General features: G+C 38.4%; 1 protein-coding gene across 2 annotated transcripts in view; it reads right to left on the minus strand.

Moving 5' to 3' along the window:
* The window catches only part of Ctl2 (Choline transporter-like 2), a 387011-nt gene that overhangs the window by 167163 nt on the left and 203898 nt on the right, over positions 1-15950 (minus strand). For both annotated transcript variants that reach the window (XM_090371991.1, XM_090371992.1), the window contains exon 14: positions 7198-7297. In XM_090371991.1, coding sequence (XP_090228117.1) covers positions 7198-7297 — 100 coding nt within the window. The remainder of the gene's footprint in view (positions 1-7197; positions 7298-15950) is intronic.

Here is a 15950-nt window from a genome sequence, read left to right on the forward strand (position 1 = left end):
AAGAAAAGGTGGGGAGGGCATGTAGTAGTAGCATGTGATGCAAGAAAGCAAGTGTATGAGCTTATGCAGCATCAGCCAAAAAAAAAAAAATCACACCATTCCCTCCAAATGCCTGTCCAGTTCCTCCTTAAATTTATTCAACCTATCAACTTCCACAACGACAGATGGAAGTTTGTTCCAGCAATTAAACACCCGCTGGCTAAAGGCAAATTTCTGCACATCTATTCTACATCTGTCTTTTCTTAATTTGAATTTATGCCCCCTTAGGTTCGTAATCTGAACAAGTGGAAGGATCCCATCAGAATTCAGCGTGCTCAACCCATTCAATCAGATAACAACGCAGGTGCCTGGTCTCCAGCCACTGTAATTTGCAGAACTTAAGCCTCTCTTGGTAAGAGGGTCCCTTCATTCCCCTCACCAATCTTGTTGCCCTTCTCTGTACACGCTCAAGTAAATCTACATCCTTTCTAAAATGAGGCCTACAGACCTGTACGCAGTACTCAAGGTGTGGCCTGACCATTGCCTTATATAGAGAGGGGCAATCACCTCCTTCTCCCTGCTAGCAAAATTCCTATATATCATTGACAAAACCCCATGACCTGCCCTGGCAGCCTGTCTGCATTGCTCAGAAAACTTCATATCTGACTGCATAATTACTCCCAGGTCTTTTTCATTTTCTGCCACCTTAAGTGTGGTACCACACAGTTGGTACGTTTCTCTGGGGTTACTTCTACCCATATGCAGTACTTTGCATTTGTCAAGGTTAAACTTCAGTTGCCACTTCTTAGCCCATCTGCCCAAATTATCTAGATCCTGTTGCAGTAGCACACTGCCATTACTATCATTAACAACCCTGCCAACCTTTGTATCATCTGCAAACTTCGACATTAAGCCTGATATACCTTCATCAATATCATTGATAAATATACAAAACAACAGTGGACCTAACACCAAACCCTGTGGGACTCCACTAATAACATTAGTCCACGAAGAGCAGCACTCATTAATTACCACCCTCTGTCTTCTCCCATTTACCATCCTTTTATCCATTGTAGGAACTTACCCTTAATATCTTATGAAGTAATGAAATTTTTGGATATGGTGTACACATAAGAAGAATATATCCAGCTCCTTGGCATAACATGGCCTCAACAATGCCCCTGCATACAGACTATGCGAATTCCCTCCAGTCACTATCTGGCAAAGTAGATGGAATGAGATTACACACTAGCTATTTCATAAGCTTCCCAGAGAGTTACCAATAGGTTTGGTCCTGTGAACTATCTAGTAGCGGCCTGCAAACACCATTTTAGAGCTGTACTCTCGAAAAGTAAAGAACATTGGACTTTGCATGATGTCCATCATAACCTCAAAAGACATCAATCATACTGCATGATGGAAGAAATGCAGGGTTGCCAGAGCTTTGCTCTGGAGACAAAACATGGGTTCCACCACTTCAAGACTCCACTCCAATAAGCAAAGTAGTGGCATTGCACTGGTTAATGAGAGTCACCTACCACCTAGTATTGCCTGGTAGCACAGAGAAGGCAACATTACTTCATGCGGTGTGGGTGCCACACCTTGACCCCCTGCTTATATTGGTTTGCAACTATTTAGTCACCTACAGTATACTAGGTGCCATATTTCTGAACTTGCACATGGGGGGTTATACCCAGGATTACTAACAGTCTCACCATCATGAAGATGCAGGCAAAGGATTTACCTGTCCCAAAACGACCATACGTCAGTGATATACTCATAGCAGAAGCTTGATTTAGCTTCTGCTATGAGTGTGTTGAAAATTTGAAGTTGTAAAACTTCCTTGTATCATACTGGCACACAGAGTACCCCAACAGTACGGCAGTGGTAGAACTGCATAAATGCACTTTTTTTTTTCTTTTTTTTTTTTTACTTGATTTATAAAACACTTATGGTAAAGTTTGCTGCAAATGTTTTGGTGTACTCCTGATCAATTCATCATCCATCAAACTCTTTTGATGTTCATGATATACTGTCTCCATATTCATCGCTCACTGATTGTTTATAATTGGGATTGGCAAGGAAGGTGGCCTTCACTAATTTATTGCTGGGGTGGGTTGTGTTTTAGCTTGTATTTCTAGACTCTACCAGTGACTTCAATTAGGAATTACCATTTATTTACTTGGAAAACAAACTTTAATGATATCAGTTTTTATAAACTAAGTTCTATTATTTCTAAATTGCAAGAGGCTAATACCCTGGACTGTATTGTATTTTTTAATGGCTAGCTGAACAATTACAGCAATCTATTCTCAGGCAGAGAATAGTTTGCTGTAATTACAAACTATTTTCTTGCTTGCATCCAATTACTGGATGATCACCACATACGTTTATCAGCTGAATAAAATTTTCTCTTTACAAAAAGATATCATGAGCCATTTGGGGTATTATAACTATCAGAGGGATCCAGTAATGTTCTTGTTTATGGCATGACTGCTAGTCAGAGGAGTTCACAATTAATTAATTTTACATTAAATACAATCATTAACCATATTTAGCAGTCATGTAAGCTTTAACTACAGTCGACTCAAATGTGTGCATTACTGCACATTTCTGTGCTAGTCCACCCGGCTATTTCAGGACTGAATGCACCTCTGACCATAGATTCCATTAAGATTCTGTGGTCAGAGGTGTGTTAAGGTTCCAATCATAAGGTCAAACTGACCAGTCTATAGTTACCCATCCTTACAGATCGGTAAAACATTGGGTCTCCTCCAATTTGAAGAGATTATCTTTTAGAAAGAATTATGTCCTGCTTCTTATTATGCCATTGCATGTACTACTCACTCAACAGTATATATGTTTATTTAAAGCAGTGGTTCCCAACCAGTGTGCCTCAGGACATTGTACTGCAACCCTTTTCAAATATGCCATGAGATTAGGAAAATTTCCATTGAGTTCAATGGCAATAACTATTTCGGTGTGCAGTTAATATTTGCCTTTTACCTTAAAGGCGACTTAAGTGACAAAAGATTGGGAACCACTGATTTAAAGAAAAAGCATAATTAGGTGATGAATGGTAGCAAAACAGAAAAGAAGCCAATAAAGACATTTTTAGTAGCATAAATGTCACAAACTTAATAAATAATTATATAGGCTTATTGTTGAGAAATAATTTATATTGTTATTATAGAAAAGTAAATTTGTGAAACAATTACTGAAGGAACTGTAAAGACCAAAAGCTAAACTGAAAAATGATGTAAACAGAGTTAAGGTAAAAATATAATAGAAAGAGAAGCCACATTCAACCTATGACCTCTTTGATGTTAAAGTTCACAAATGATTCTGTTGTAAATTAAGTAAAATTGATAATTTGAATTTTTTGAATAAACCAATATGTTGATGCCATTTCAGCTTGTGAAATGCATTTGTATTAGTGATTATAGTGAAATTCCCCAGTGAACATTAGGCATGGGAATGAGTTGGCTGTATGGTTTTTTTTTTTTTTTTGGTTTGGTAGTTGTTGGCGCATCGGCTTCTGTGGCCATAGTGCACCTCCCAAGGTTTTTGCAGTACTTACCATTTTGATCCAAGCCCAAGGCGGGAATCGAACCCGCGACCTTTGGGTTGCCAGGCAGGCACTTTACCCACCTGGCTAGCCCGGTCGGCAGTTGGCTGTATGGAATCACATGACAGCTATGAAAAACAGTTGTCACATAAAGAGAGACTGCTTGATTTAAAACTTGATATGGAAAAGGAAAGTGATTAGAACTAGAATTATAGAAGTGTTATAATAAAAGTTGTGGAAACACTTATGGTTATATCACATGTTAGATAAGTTTTACTGAATGAAGATAATGTTGCATATAATTTATGAAATAGTATTTTTGTTACAAATATAGAAAGATAAAATAAATTTTAAGCAGAGAAAAATGGAAACGTTCTTCAGGAATAAAAAATTATAGTTTTTGTCTAGTATCTTAGAGCAATATTCTGAATGTTTAACAGAGTCATGCTAAACTGGACAAAGGTCTGTGAATCATTAATAATTGTTTTTATAGAGAGGTGACAGGAGGTGGGAAGGTAAATACAGAAATACAGAGGACGTTAACAGTTAATGTTTTCTTAGGTAAATTTTGTTAAAGAAGAAAATAATTGGTTTTTCAATATGCTGCACATATGAAATTTGGCAATATAATATGCACTTTATTGAAAGACTAACAAGACAGATAATTGTTCAGTTCAGGATAACCCAATTTAACTCTGAGTCAATTGCTGAGTTAAGGCAGATAACTTATTGTGTGTGTGCGTGTGTGGAGAGAGGAAACAGCCTAATTTTGTTTGATTGGCTTGATTTGATTTTCGTTTTTATGGCGCAAAAACATGTTCGATTGACCACAACTTGTTTGGCTTCAGTTTTTGTGAGGGAAAGCAAGCATTATTTTATTGTGGTCTGTGCCATTCTTGTAAACTGCAAAAGAATACTGAATTACTTACATGCTTTAAGTGCAAAACCTTGTTGATAAAATGGCTTTAAGTAACATTAATAAATTCTTGTGGGAGAAAATTGTAGATATCAGAATTTAACTACACAAAAACTGAAAAAAACAATTGGTGCTGGTACATAGAACTTTATGCAAACCCAGATGCCAAATCCAGGTTTTCTCATTCAATCATTATCTGGATGTGAAATGTGTCTGCTAAAGATATTTCTTGTTGATGTTGAAAGACAAAGATCCTGCAGGATAGTCAGACAAACATACTGCCACCATAGTAAACTCTACATTACATGGGAAAGCCAGATTAATTATATTCAAATATCCTGCTCTCAGATGGACAGATTCATATCCACTCTTGACAGAAGCACTACTGTCAGAATTCTCCTGCTAGCATCTCATATTTATCTTGCCTAGTATATCTGCAGCTCAACAAAAGTCAATCCAGTGAAACTTCTGAAAAACTTGTGAATAGACTAGCAATGATAATAGAAAATGTTAAAACTGATGAGAAATATAGATCCTTTGTAGATAGATTGCTATTTCATGTAATTCTTTTGGGAATTGATAATGAGATAAGACAGGCTTTACTGAAGGATGACACTAGTTTAGGTACTGCTTTGATAAAAGCTAGAGAATTTGAATGTTTTCAACTAGGGAATGAATGCCTTAGGAAAGCCTTCAGATAGTGATTTAGTCAAACTGATAGAGGCTACAATCAGCTGACTGGTGTCAGGGCAACAAGTTTCACAAAAACTGTGGAATGCAAATATGGTTCATCAATTGCATGCGGTGCAGAATCTTTGGCAACAATTGATATCTACCAACACACAATGCAAGGATAGACGATAAAATCTTGCACAGTTTATATGTATGTATTCCATTCATATAATCATATAAAGCAAGTAGCTGATATGAGGCATATAATAGCTGCACAGGTATAAGGTATGTTCGTGTCACACAGCACCTGGGATTTCTCGCATATCTACCACGAAATTTAAAAATAATGACAATTTAGCTGACAGCACTATCTGATGCACAAGAACAAAAGAAATCTTAAACAGAAAAGATCAACCTTGAAATAGAAAAGATGAGAGAGGAACTCAAAAGAAAAGGAAAGTAACTGCTTCAAATGCAATAGACACAAACTTGTCTTGTCTTCCTTCACAGATTAGGTGATCTGCCTGTTCCGATCTCAAAGAGGTCTGCCCATCTTTTCTTTGGTCTTCCTTTGTCTCTTTTTCTTTTTGCTTTATATGTGTAAACTAATTAAGAGTATCTATTATCTTCCATTCTTTCTACATGTTCTTTCCATCTTTGTCTATATTCTATAATTTTTTTATTAATTGAGTAAATCTTTAATTCTTTTCTAATATTTACATTTGGTATTTTATCTAATTACATCATTCAACATATCTTAAAAATTTAATTTCTGCAGCTTGTATTCTATTAATGTCTCTGTTTTGGTATCCATGTTTCAGAACCGTAAAGAAGTTTTGGTATTGCCATTACTTTGTAAATAGACACAAACATATATCAAAATTTTGTTTAGAGAGCAACAGTTATGAACACTGGTTTGGGCAATCTAGATATTTGACTCAAGATATTCCATTGGTATTGCCACTTCAATGGTAACTGACACAAGATAATGTTGATTTGCATTCTATAGGCGTATCAATTATGAGTTGTAGTACAGCCACAAAGGCCAGATGGTGAAAATTTCTTTAGTTTAGTAACAGTTGTTGGTTGTAAGATCACTGATACCAAAGCTCAGATTTCATTACTAAGTAGAAAATTCCTAGATACATTAAAGAAAGGCAACATAACTGATCATGCAGCTAATGTAATGATCTGTGGGATTATTCAAGAGAGGATAGGAGCAAAGCACACTTTGTATAATTCATAGATTTCAATGGACGTAGTAGCAGTTCTTGCAAGAGAGACAGAGACCAAGGTTTCCTGATGAACTAATGTAACAATTAGGGTTAATCTTGGAAAGGTGCAATTCTACTATTTGTAAACTGAGATACCCTAATCAAATTAAAACCCAATCCCACTTAACAAATGCATGATATGAGGGCATGTTTGGCCAAGCAGACATGCCCTCATACACACCAACCAAAGAAAAAGTACATCTATAAAACAGATAAAGACAGGGAACCCACATGCATTACTTCAAGAAAAAAGCAGTTTTGTGGTTTCTGAATTGAAGTAACCTTAATGGTTCATATACACTCCATTGTAGTTTTCTTGAATACAAATCAATCTTATAAATAATATTGGCACTTGAGGTCTTACTTTCAAAGTCAGTAGTTTCCCTGTTAAATCCCCCCCCCTGTAATATCAAAATCCCTTATCTTCAGGTTAATTAACACCATGCAGGTTCTGACAAACATAGTAGGCTCTTAATGCTAGTTTTAAAACATTAATAAAAAATATTCCATGTGTTTTTGTTCATTATGCTAATACCAAAGTAAGATTATTGTCATGCATAGGTTCAAAGAAAGGTAATTCAGGAAAAATGTATGTTTTATTATTCTTCAGTAAGATTTCCATATGGTAACTTTTACTAAATGGATTTTTTTCTTATGCATGCCACCATATTTTTTTTTTATATCTACAGCATTTAAAATTTTAAAAAATTCTAAGAAATATTGGGTTAATGTACACAATAGTTTCAATAACTGTAATTCCAAATATAAGATATCAAAATGAACTATACCTGCTAGCCTCTGTTATTAGAGCAATTGCTATACGGATACGTGTTCGAAGAAATACAAGTACTAACAACAGTATCACTAATATAATCAGTGCAATGCAACCTGAATAAAAAAGAAAAATCACATTATTTCTAACATAGTGCTTTTGTGTTATTTGGTAATACACCGATGAGCCAAAACGTTATGACCACCTACCTAACATGATGTTGGTCCTCCACGTGTAGCCAAAACAGCTCATATCTGGCGAGGCATGGACGCTACAAGATTTGTAAATGTTCTTATGGTATCTGGTACCAACACGTAACCAGCAGATCCTTTAACTCCTGGAAGGTCCATGCTTGAGACACTGCACATCGGAGTTGCTGTTCAACACAAACCACAGATGCTCGATGGGATTGATGTCTGGGGAATTTGGAGGCCAGATTTGTTTGTTTGTTATTTGGTTTTTAGGAGCATTAGCAACTAAGGCCATATTGCTCTAGGATATGCGGTGGTCATTCCCTGACCTTTCCGCATCCTCTGTATTTGGTGGTGACAGGCTCGAACCCCAGTCTAATCAAGAAGCGTGTGCTACGCACTGCTGCTCCTTCCCACCTGGCTACGGAGGCACCTTGGAGGCCAGGACAATACCTAGAAGTCTTCCTCATGTTCTGTGAACTAGTCTCGAACAATCTGGGCGGTGTGGCATGGGGCATTATCCCGCTGAACGATGGCACCGCAAGAGGGAAAGTCTGTTGCCACAAAAGGGTATACCTGGTCAGCAATAATGTTTAGGTAGACGGTAGACGTCAGTGCCCAGAACATGGATGACTGAACCCAGGATACCTCAGCAGAACATCACCCACAGCATGATACTGCCACCACCAGCTTGTTTTCATCCCACAGTGCATCCAGGCACGACGCACACGTACCCAGCTGTCCACATAGTGCAACGGGAACATGATTCATCGGACCAGACGACTTTCTTCCAATCACTCAAGGTCCAGTTTTGATGCTCGCATGCCCATTGTAGGCACTGTCGCCAGTGAACCATGGTTAACATGGGCACTCAGAGCGGCTTGTGACTATGCAGCCCCACTTTTCAGCAGGGTTCAATGTACTGTGCATTGCGACACATTACACCCATCACCAGCATTCCAATTACCGGCGAGTTGCACTACAGTCTCCCTTCTGTTGCCACATACCATCTGGGAGAGACTTCACTCACCTTGAGCATTGATGAGCTGTGGTCATCCAACACCTCACCAGCGGTTTGTGGGTTTTCCTTCCTCAGACCACTTTCAGTAGGTACTAACCACGACTGACTGTGAGCACCCCACAAGCCATGCCATTTCGGATATGCTCTGACCCAGTCGTCTGGCCATTACAATTTGGCCCTTGTCAAACTTGCTTAAGTCTGCTGCCTTTCCCATTTGAAGAACAAGAGTAACACTGATTAACGCAGCTCAGTATCAGGTGTTTTTTATACCATGTCCCAACCGCGCTCGCGATATAGTTCACCTGCAGTTGCTTTGATTTGCATAACGACTCACTGGTCATAATGTTTTGGCTCATTGGTGTATATTAAAATCACATATTTTATTAAAATAAAATAAACCTTAGAAATAATGATACAAACTAATAATAAAAAATAAGCATATTAACAATATCTTCAAAATAATTTTCAAACCTTATACAGGCTTGGATTGTGACGATGATTTACCATTGCTTCCCCCCATCCCCCACCCACAAAGGTGCAACTGGCTTTGGTTGTTTAGAATGGTTCCCATGGCACATCCAGCTGGTCCAGAAGTTAACATGTGAGGTTCAAGGTTCAAATCACTTATCTTAAGGTTAATTAATTCCATGTAGCTTCTGAAAAACATGGTGCTTGATAATGCCAGTTTTAAAACTAGTAATAAAAAATATGCTATGTGTTTTTGTTTATTATGTTAATATCAAGCTGAGATTACTGCCATGCATATGTTTAAAGAAACCAGGCTTAAGAGAAACCATGGTATCTCTTAATATCATATGCATGTAATGAATACAAACTTTTGGCCTCAGCCATCTCAACAATAAACAGAAATTTATTACCTCATAAGTGAGTTAAAGTAGGTGTGATCAAAAAGGTTCAGAGACAGACTATCTTGAAACTGCGGCATTGTACCATTGCAATACATGAATCACCCATTTATGTGCAGTCAGTCTGAATAAGATGTTTTATGTTTCTTCATAATGATTTTAATGAGCTGTGAATTTGCAAATTTTGTTTCAAATTAGGGGAAAGTGCTGCAGAAACCAATAAAATGTTTCAAAAGCTTTCTGAGAAGGTCCTACATGTTGTAGGACTACTTGATCATTAAAGATGACTCTCACTCTCTCGACACCTTTCTAAAACCAACGCATTTGGGAGCTGATCAGGGTTCGTCAACATTTAATTTAACTATTTGCAAAGTTGCTAGACAAACTGGTATTTCTTAGGACTAGTTTCAATTATAAAACAAACCTCACATCCCCACAGATAGCAATAAGTTCTTGCATATCAGGATCTTTTTATAGGTGCTGTTAAAATGGAGTTAAACATAATTTGTGATCCATGTTCCCACTGCTGGCATCATTCCCTTGCTCATATAATACTTTGCATTTGCCTTCCTATTTAAATTATGCCTTCTCTGCTATAAGTACACCCTCACTATTCTTCAGATTCAGTATCATTGTCTTTCTGTATTATTGCTCATGACTGCCGATTTAAATCCTTTGTTTTCCCTTAATGCTTGCTCTACTTTTCTTGTGTTAAATGTTATGTCCTCTGAGTCCCTGTCTAATGGCTTTGCATAACTCAGTATACTCAATTTTGTCCTTGTCAGTGTTTATCTTGCTCTTCATTTGTCATCTTCAGTTCATCATGACAACTGTTTCTTGATTAATTTTTTATTCTTTAATTTCTTTTTACTTATAGGTGTCTCAGGCTTTATGACTTTCAGAAAATTGTTGTATTCCATGTCAATATCTTGGTCCTGTAAGGTCTGCAGAAGCTCAAACTTGTTCTTAAGTTCCAGTAAATATCGATTTTTCTCCTTTTTTTTTTTTTTTTTTTTTTAGTTGTTGGCGCATCGGCCTCTGTGGCCATAATGCCCCTCCCAAAGTTTTTGCATTTTACTTTGATCCAAGCCTGAGGCGGAATTCGAACCCACGACCTTTGGGTTGCCAGGCAGGCACTTTACCCAACTGGTTAGCCTAGTTGGTTTTTCTCCTCTTCTGTTATCTCCAAAACCTTTGTATCATATACTAGAGCCAGTTTTTTTCCTTTCTTTTCTTACATTAGCAGGCATATGATGCAAGAAGGCAAGCTTATATAGCATCAGCCAAAAAAAAAAAAAAAACCCTTCCCATTTCACCCATCTGGCAACTCCAAATGTTTGTCTAGTTCAGCCTTAAGCAATCAACTTTCACAACAACAGATGGAAGTCTGTTCCAGCAATCAACTACCCACTGACTAAAGGCAAACTTCCATGCATCTATTCTACAACTGTCTTTCCTTAATTTGAATCTATGTCTCCTCAAGTTCTTAATCTGAGCAAGCAGAAGTATCCTGTCAGCATTGAGCCTGCTCAAATCATTCAAGGCCTTATACACCTCGATCAGATCACCTTGCAGGTGCCTAGTTTCTAAATGCTGCAACTTGCAGAACTTAAGACTTTCTTCGTAAGCACACCCCTTTGTTCCTCTCACCAATCTTGTTGCCCTTCTCTGTACTCGTTCTAGCAACCCTATATCCTTCCTAAAATGAGGCCTCCAGACTTGTATACAGTACTCAAGGTGAGGCCTGACCATTGCCTTATACAAAGGGATAATCACGTCCTTATCTCTGCTAGAAAAATTCCTATATAACATTGACAAAACTCCATGACCTGCTCTGGCAGCCTATCTGCACTGCTCAGAGAACTTCATATCTGACTGCACAATTACCCACAGGTCTTTTTCATTCTCCACCCCTCTGAATATAGTACCACACAGTTGGTATGTTTCTCTTGGGTTACTGCTACCCATATGGAGTACTTTGCATTTGTCAATGTTAAATTTCAGTTGCCACTTCTCAGCCCATTTGCCTAACTTTTCTAGATCCTGTTGCAGTAGCATACTGCCTTTACTGTCATTAACAACCCTGCCAACCTTTGTATCATCTGCAATCTTGGACATTAAGCCTGACATACCTTCATCGATATCATTGGTAAATACTCAAAACAACAATGGGCCCAGCACCGAACCCTGGGGGACTCTGCTAATAACATTAGTCCACATAGAGCAGTGTCCATTTACTATCACTCTCTGCCATCTCCCACTCAACCATCATTTTATCCATTGCAGTATGCCCTTAATGCCATACCACTCCATTTGTACAGCAGTCTTCTGTGTGCAGCAGCAGTATCAAAAGCTTTCCTGAAATCCAAGTATATGATATCAAAATTATTTTTTGTATCCAGTTCCTTTGTGACCACATTGGAGTATTCAATCAAATTGGACAGACAAGACTTCCCCTTAACAAACCCATACTGTGTCTGAGCTATTACTGCTGTCTTGTCTAAGTGATCCTGTATCCCCTCTTTAACCATTGACTTCATTATTTTCACTGGAACAGAAGTTAAACTAACAGGTCTATAATCATTTGTGTCACCCTTTGAACCCTCTTTGTGAATTGGGGATACATTTGCACATCTCCAGTCCACGAGGACCCCCAATACGGATGCTCTCATAATTATGGCTAAGGGTGTGCTTACTTCCCTTGCTGTCTCCATTATAACTGGATAGATTCCAACTGTCCCAGGTGCCTTTTTTATGTTTAACTTCAACAATTTCTCCTCCACTTTGCTCTCAGTTATTACAAAATCACTTTGCTCCATGTTAGAGTGTAATAAACTTCTGGCATTTCCCTCCTTGAATAACTCCTCATGTGTGAATTGGAAAGTTCACACATGAGGCAAATGCAAAATGCTCATTCAGTTTATCAGCTACTTGAACATGATTATCAATAGTCAAACCATTTATGTTAAGTGGACCAATCTGATTCATCCCCTTTCTTCAAGTTTACACAAGTAAGGAACTCTTTGCTGTTTTTTCTTTTTGTCCTTTGCCAAAGATTTCTTGTAATCTGCCTTCATGTGCCTAACCTCCTTTATGACTTGATTATAGACTAGCTTATATCTGCCATAGGCTTCTGTATTGCCTGATAATTTATATGCATCCAATGCATTTTTCTTCTTTGCCATGAGCCTCATTAATTCATTCGACATCCATTTATATCTTACCATTCTGTGATCATGTCCAACATTTACCTTGTTCAGAACAGTAACATTATTGACAAAAATATCTTTTCTTAGTGAGGATGAAGTCAATTTCATTAGTTGTTAATCCATTTGGGGTCTTCCATGTCCCCATTCTGTTCTTTCACCAATTCCAAAATTTCCTATAGTTTCTCTTTTTACACTGTTTTGTATCTTTCCAACCTTAGGATTGAAGTCCCCCGTAATAATGGTGTATTGAGTTTTCTGTTCATCTAGTCATCTCTCAATTTCAGTGTACATTTCTTCAACTTCTTCATCATCATAGTTCAATGTTGGCGGATACATCATTATAATCTTTAGTTTGTATTTAGAAATTCTGAATAGTAGTCTTGATATCCTTGATGATATACTTTTGAATTCCAAAATGTTTTTAATATCTTTATGGACAAGAAACCCAACTCCACGTTCACTCTTTTCAGTTTCCATTAGTGTACAGCAAATTTCCACTTAATAAACTTGTAAGTGATTAATTTCTTCTTGTTATTTCAGCCAAGCTGATTCTATTCCAATTCACATTTTCTAATTCCTTTTCCAGTTCTAATATCCTGTCTTCACCAATGAGTGATCTTACACTGTTACAGGCCAAGTTCAGTTTCTGTGCATGACAGCCCAGCCATACCCAGAGGTTCTTTGCACCCTCTACTTCCACTCTACTTCTATTGCTGTATTATTTATTATTTATTCTAATAAATTATTATATTTATTATATATTAATAATATATTTATTATATGAGAGGAAGAGTGAAAACTGCTGGGGACTGAGGACCATTTGTTTCGTCGTGTTGTCATATTTAATAAAGTGCTAGAGGGTTTGGTCATTTCCTCTTCATGATAACCAGGCATCTTGAAGAGAACCACTCTACACGTTTGTTGCCACCAAAGTGATGTAACAGGGCTCACCAAAATGATGTAGCAGGGAGAAGGCTTACCAACGAGAAAGCATGCATGAGTGGATTTTAAGGAGGAAGGCCAACTGGACTTCTCCTAAATCTTCAAAATAAAAAGATATTGGATCTATCAGTGTTTTAGACCAGTGCTACTCAAAGTGTGGTCCGAGGACTGGTGCCGATCCACAAATTGGAAATTGGTCATGGACGTTAATGGTCCACGACGATTAGTCCATTACCAGTCAGCGAGATTTGTATTTTACAAAAGTCCCATCCACAAAGGATTGGAAATAAAAGAAACTGTTCCTTCACTACAGACAGTTCAGGAAGCATTGTTTTAGACTGAGTGTCTGATAACCACAGAATGCCTGTTCCCCTCTAAGTCCCCATGTTATGCCTATAATCCATATAAGGGACTAATAGCCAACAGTCTTTTGGTCCTTGAGGTTGTCACAGACATTCTCTCAGATATGCCAGACAAGCTGTACTTGCTACCTGGGAGTCTAAAACGCTGATCGAACTGATATTCAGGTGACACTCAAGTCAAGTGGACCCAATTTCGGCGAAGTCCGGACGGTCTATGACAGCCAAATCCTCTGCTTGCACCTTCACGATGGTGGGACTGTTAGTAATCCTGGGTATAACCTCCATGCACAAGTACATGGTGGGTAACCACCCAGGTGTGAACCAACGTAAGCAGGGGTAGAGGTGTGGCGCCCACAACACATGGAGGAACGCCGCCCCTCTATGTTACCAGGCAGTACTAGGTGGCAGATGACTCTCATCAAACGGTGAAATACCACCACTTTCCTTATTGGAGACTTGAAGTGGTGGAACCCATGTTTAGTCTCTAGAGCTAAGGTCTGGCCAACCCTTCCCTATCTCTTCCATCATGCAGTATGATTGATGATTTTTGAGGTTAGGATGAATGTCGTGGTGAGATCCAATATTCCTTACATTTCGAGGGTACAGCTCTAAAATGGTGTTCGCAGGCCGGCCACTAGTTAGTACACCGGACCAAACCTATTGGTAACTCTCTAGGAGGCTTCCAGATCAGCTAGTGTATAATCTTGCTACCTCTACTCTGCCAGATAGTGACTGGAGGGAGTCCGAGTAGTGTGTATGCAGGGAGCATTGTCGAGGCCACGTTATGTCAAGGATCTGGGTATATTCTTACCACATGTATGCCATATCCAAAAATTTCATTACTTCATACAGCATGTCCCACCCACTTTCTCTTACTATTGAATACACCATGAATTGTCAAAATAATAGAGCAAGCTTATCTGCGAAAAGATCTAAACCTCCCAAGGACTTCCTAATTCATTTCACAAATATACGTGGTCTCAATTCTAATCTCAACGATGTCCAATTCCACTTGCAGTCTTCCAAACCTCATGTACTTTTTCTGACTGAATCTCAGTTATCGGTTGATTCAACTACTGCTCATCTCAGATGTCCAAATTATTTGCTGTATGATTCCTTTCGCCTCAAAGGTGGTACTTCTGCATATGTCCGTTCTGATATTCCCTGTCAGAGACTTGGCAATTTGGAATCTCCTCTCTTTGATCTTCTCGGGCTTAAAATCTCTCTACCTCATTGTGTCAAATTCATCTGTTGTCTCTACCGTTCTCCCAACTCCACTAATCACTTGGAGCTCTTTGACTTCCTATCTTTGCAACTTGACTTTCTCCAGTCCAACTTTCCTAACAGTGAGGTAATTTTCCTTGGTGATTTTAATGTTCACAACTCCAGCTGGCTTCCGTTTTCTAGTCACACCGACCCAGCAGGTCGAGATGCTGAGGCTTTTGCAATTACTAATGACCTAGCACAGATTGTTCATTTACCTACAAGAATACTGGACAATCCTAATCATACAGCCAATACGCTTGATCTTTTTCTCACAAACAACCCTTCTAAGTACAAGGTCGAAGTGAGAGGTCCTTTAGGCACTTCAGATCACAACTTGGTGATTGTCTCTTCTCCAATGGAACCTTTATCTCATGGCTATTCCCAACCTCGTATTGTTTGGCATTACAAGAATGCAAAATGGGATGACCTGCGAGACTTCTTTTCTTCTTTTCCTTGGTCTGATTACTGTTTCAAAACTTCAGATGTCAACGTTTGCTCAGATCGTGTCAGTGAAATTATTCTTGTAGGAATGGAATCCTTTATCCCACACTCCACTTTAAAATCTCATCCTTTATCTAAACCTTGGTTTTCCAATAAATGTGCTAAGGCTGTCCAAGAGAAGAATGTTGCATATTGTAATTGGCTTGTTTCTAATTCTTCAGTTTCATTTTCTGTATAAACCAAAGCTCACAACAATTGTAAAGCAGTTATTAATCAGTCCAAACTAGAGTTTGAACAGGCTAAGAGTAGAAAACTTGCTTCTTGCCCTAATGGTAGCCGAGCATTCTGGTCTCTTGCCAAAGCTATTGGCCGCAACTTTTGCCCATCTCTGCTGCCACCTCTGTCCAAACTAGATGGTTCTGTTGTCACTTCAGCCAAGGATAAAGCTGACCTGCTAGCATCCCATTTTTC

Source organism: Mastigoproctus giganteus, chromosome 4 (genome assembly GCF_048544385.1).
Source record: "Mastigoproctus giganteus isolate SK-2022 chromosome 4, ASM4854438v1, whole genome shotgun sequence".
Taxonomy (NCBI): domain Eukaryota; kingdom Metazoa; phylum Arthropoda; class Arachnida; order Uropygi; family Thelyphonidae; genus Mastigoproctus; species Mastigoproctus giganteus.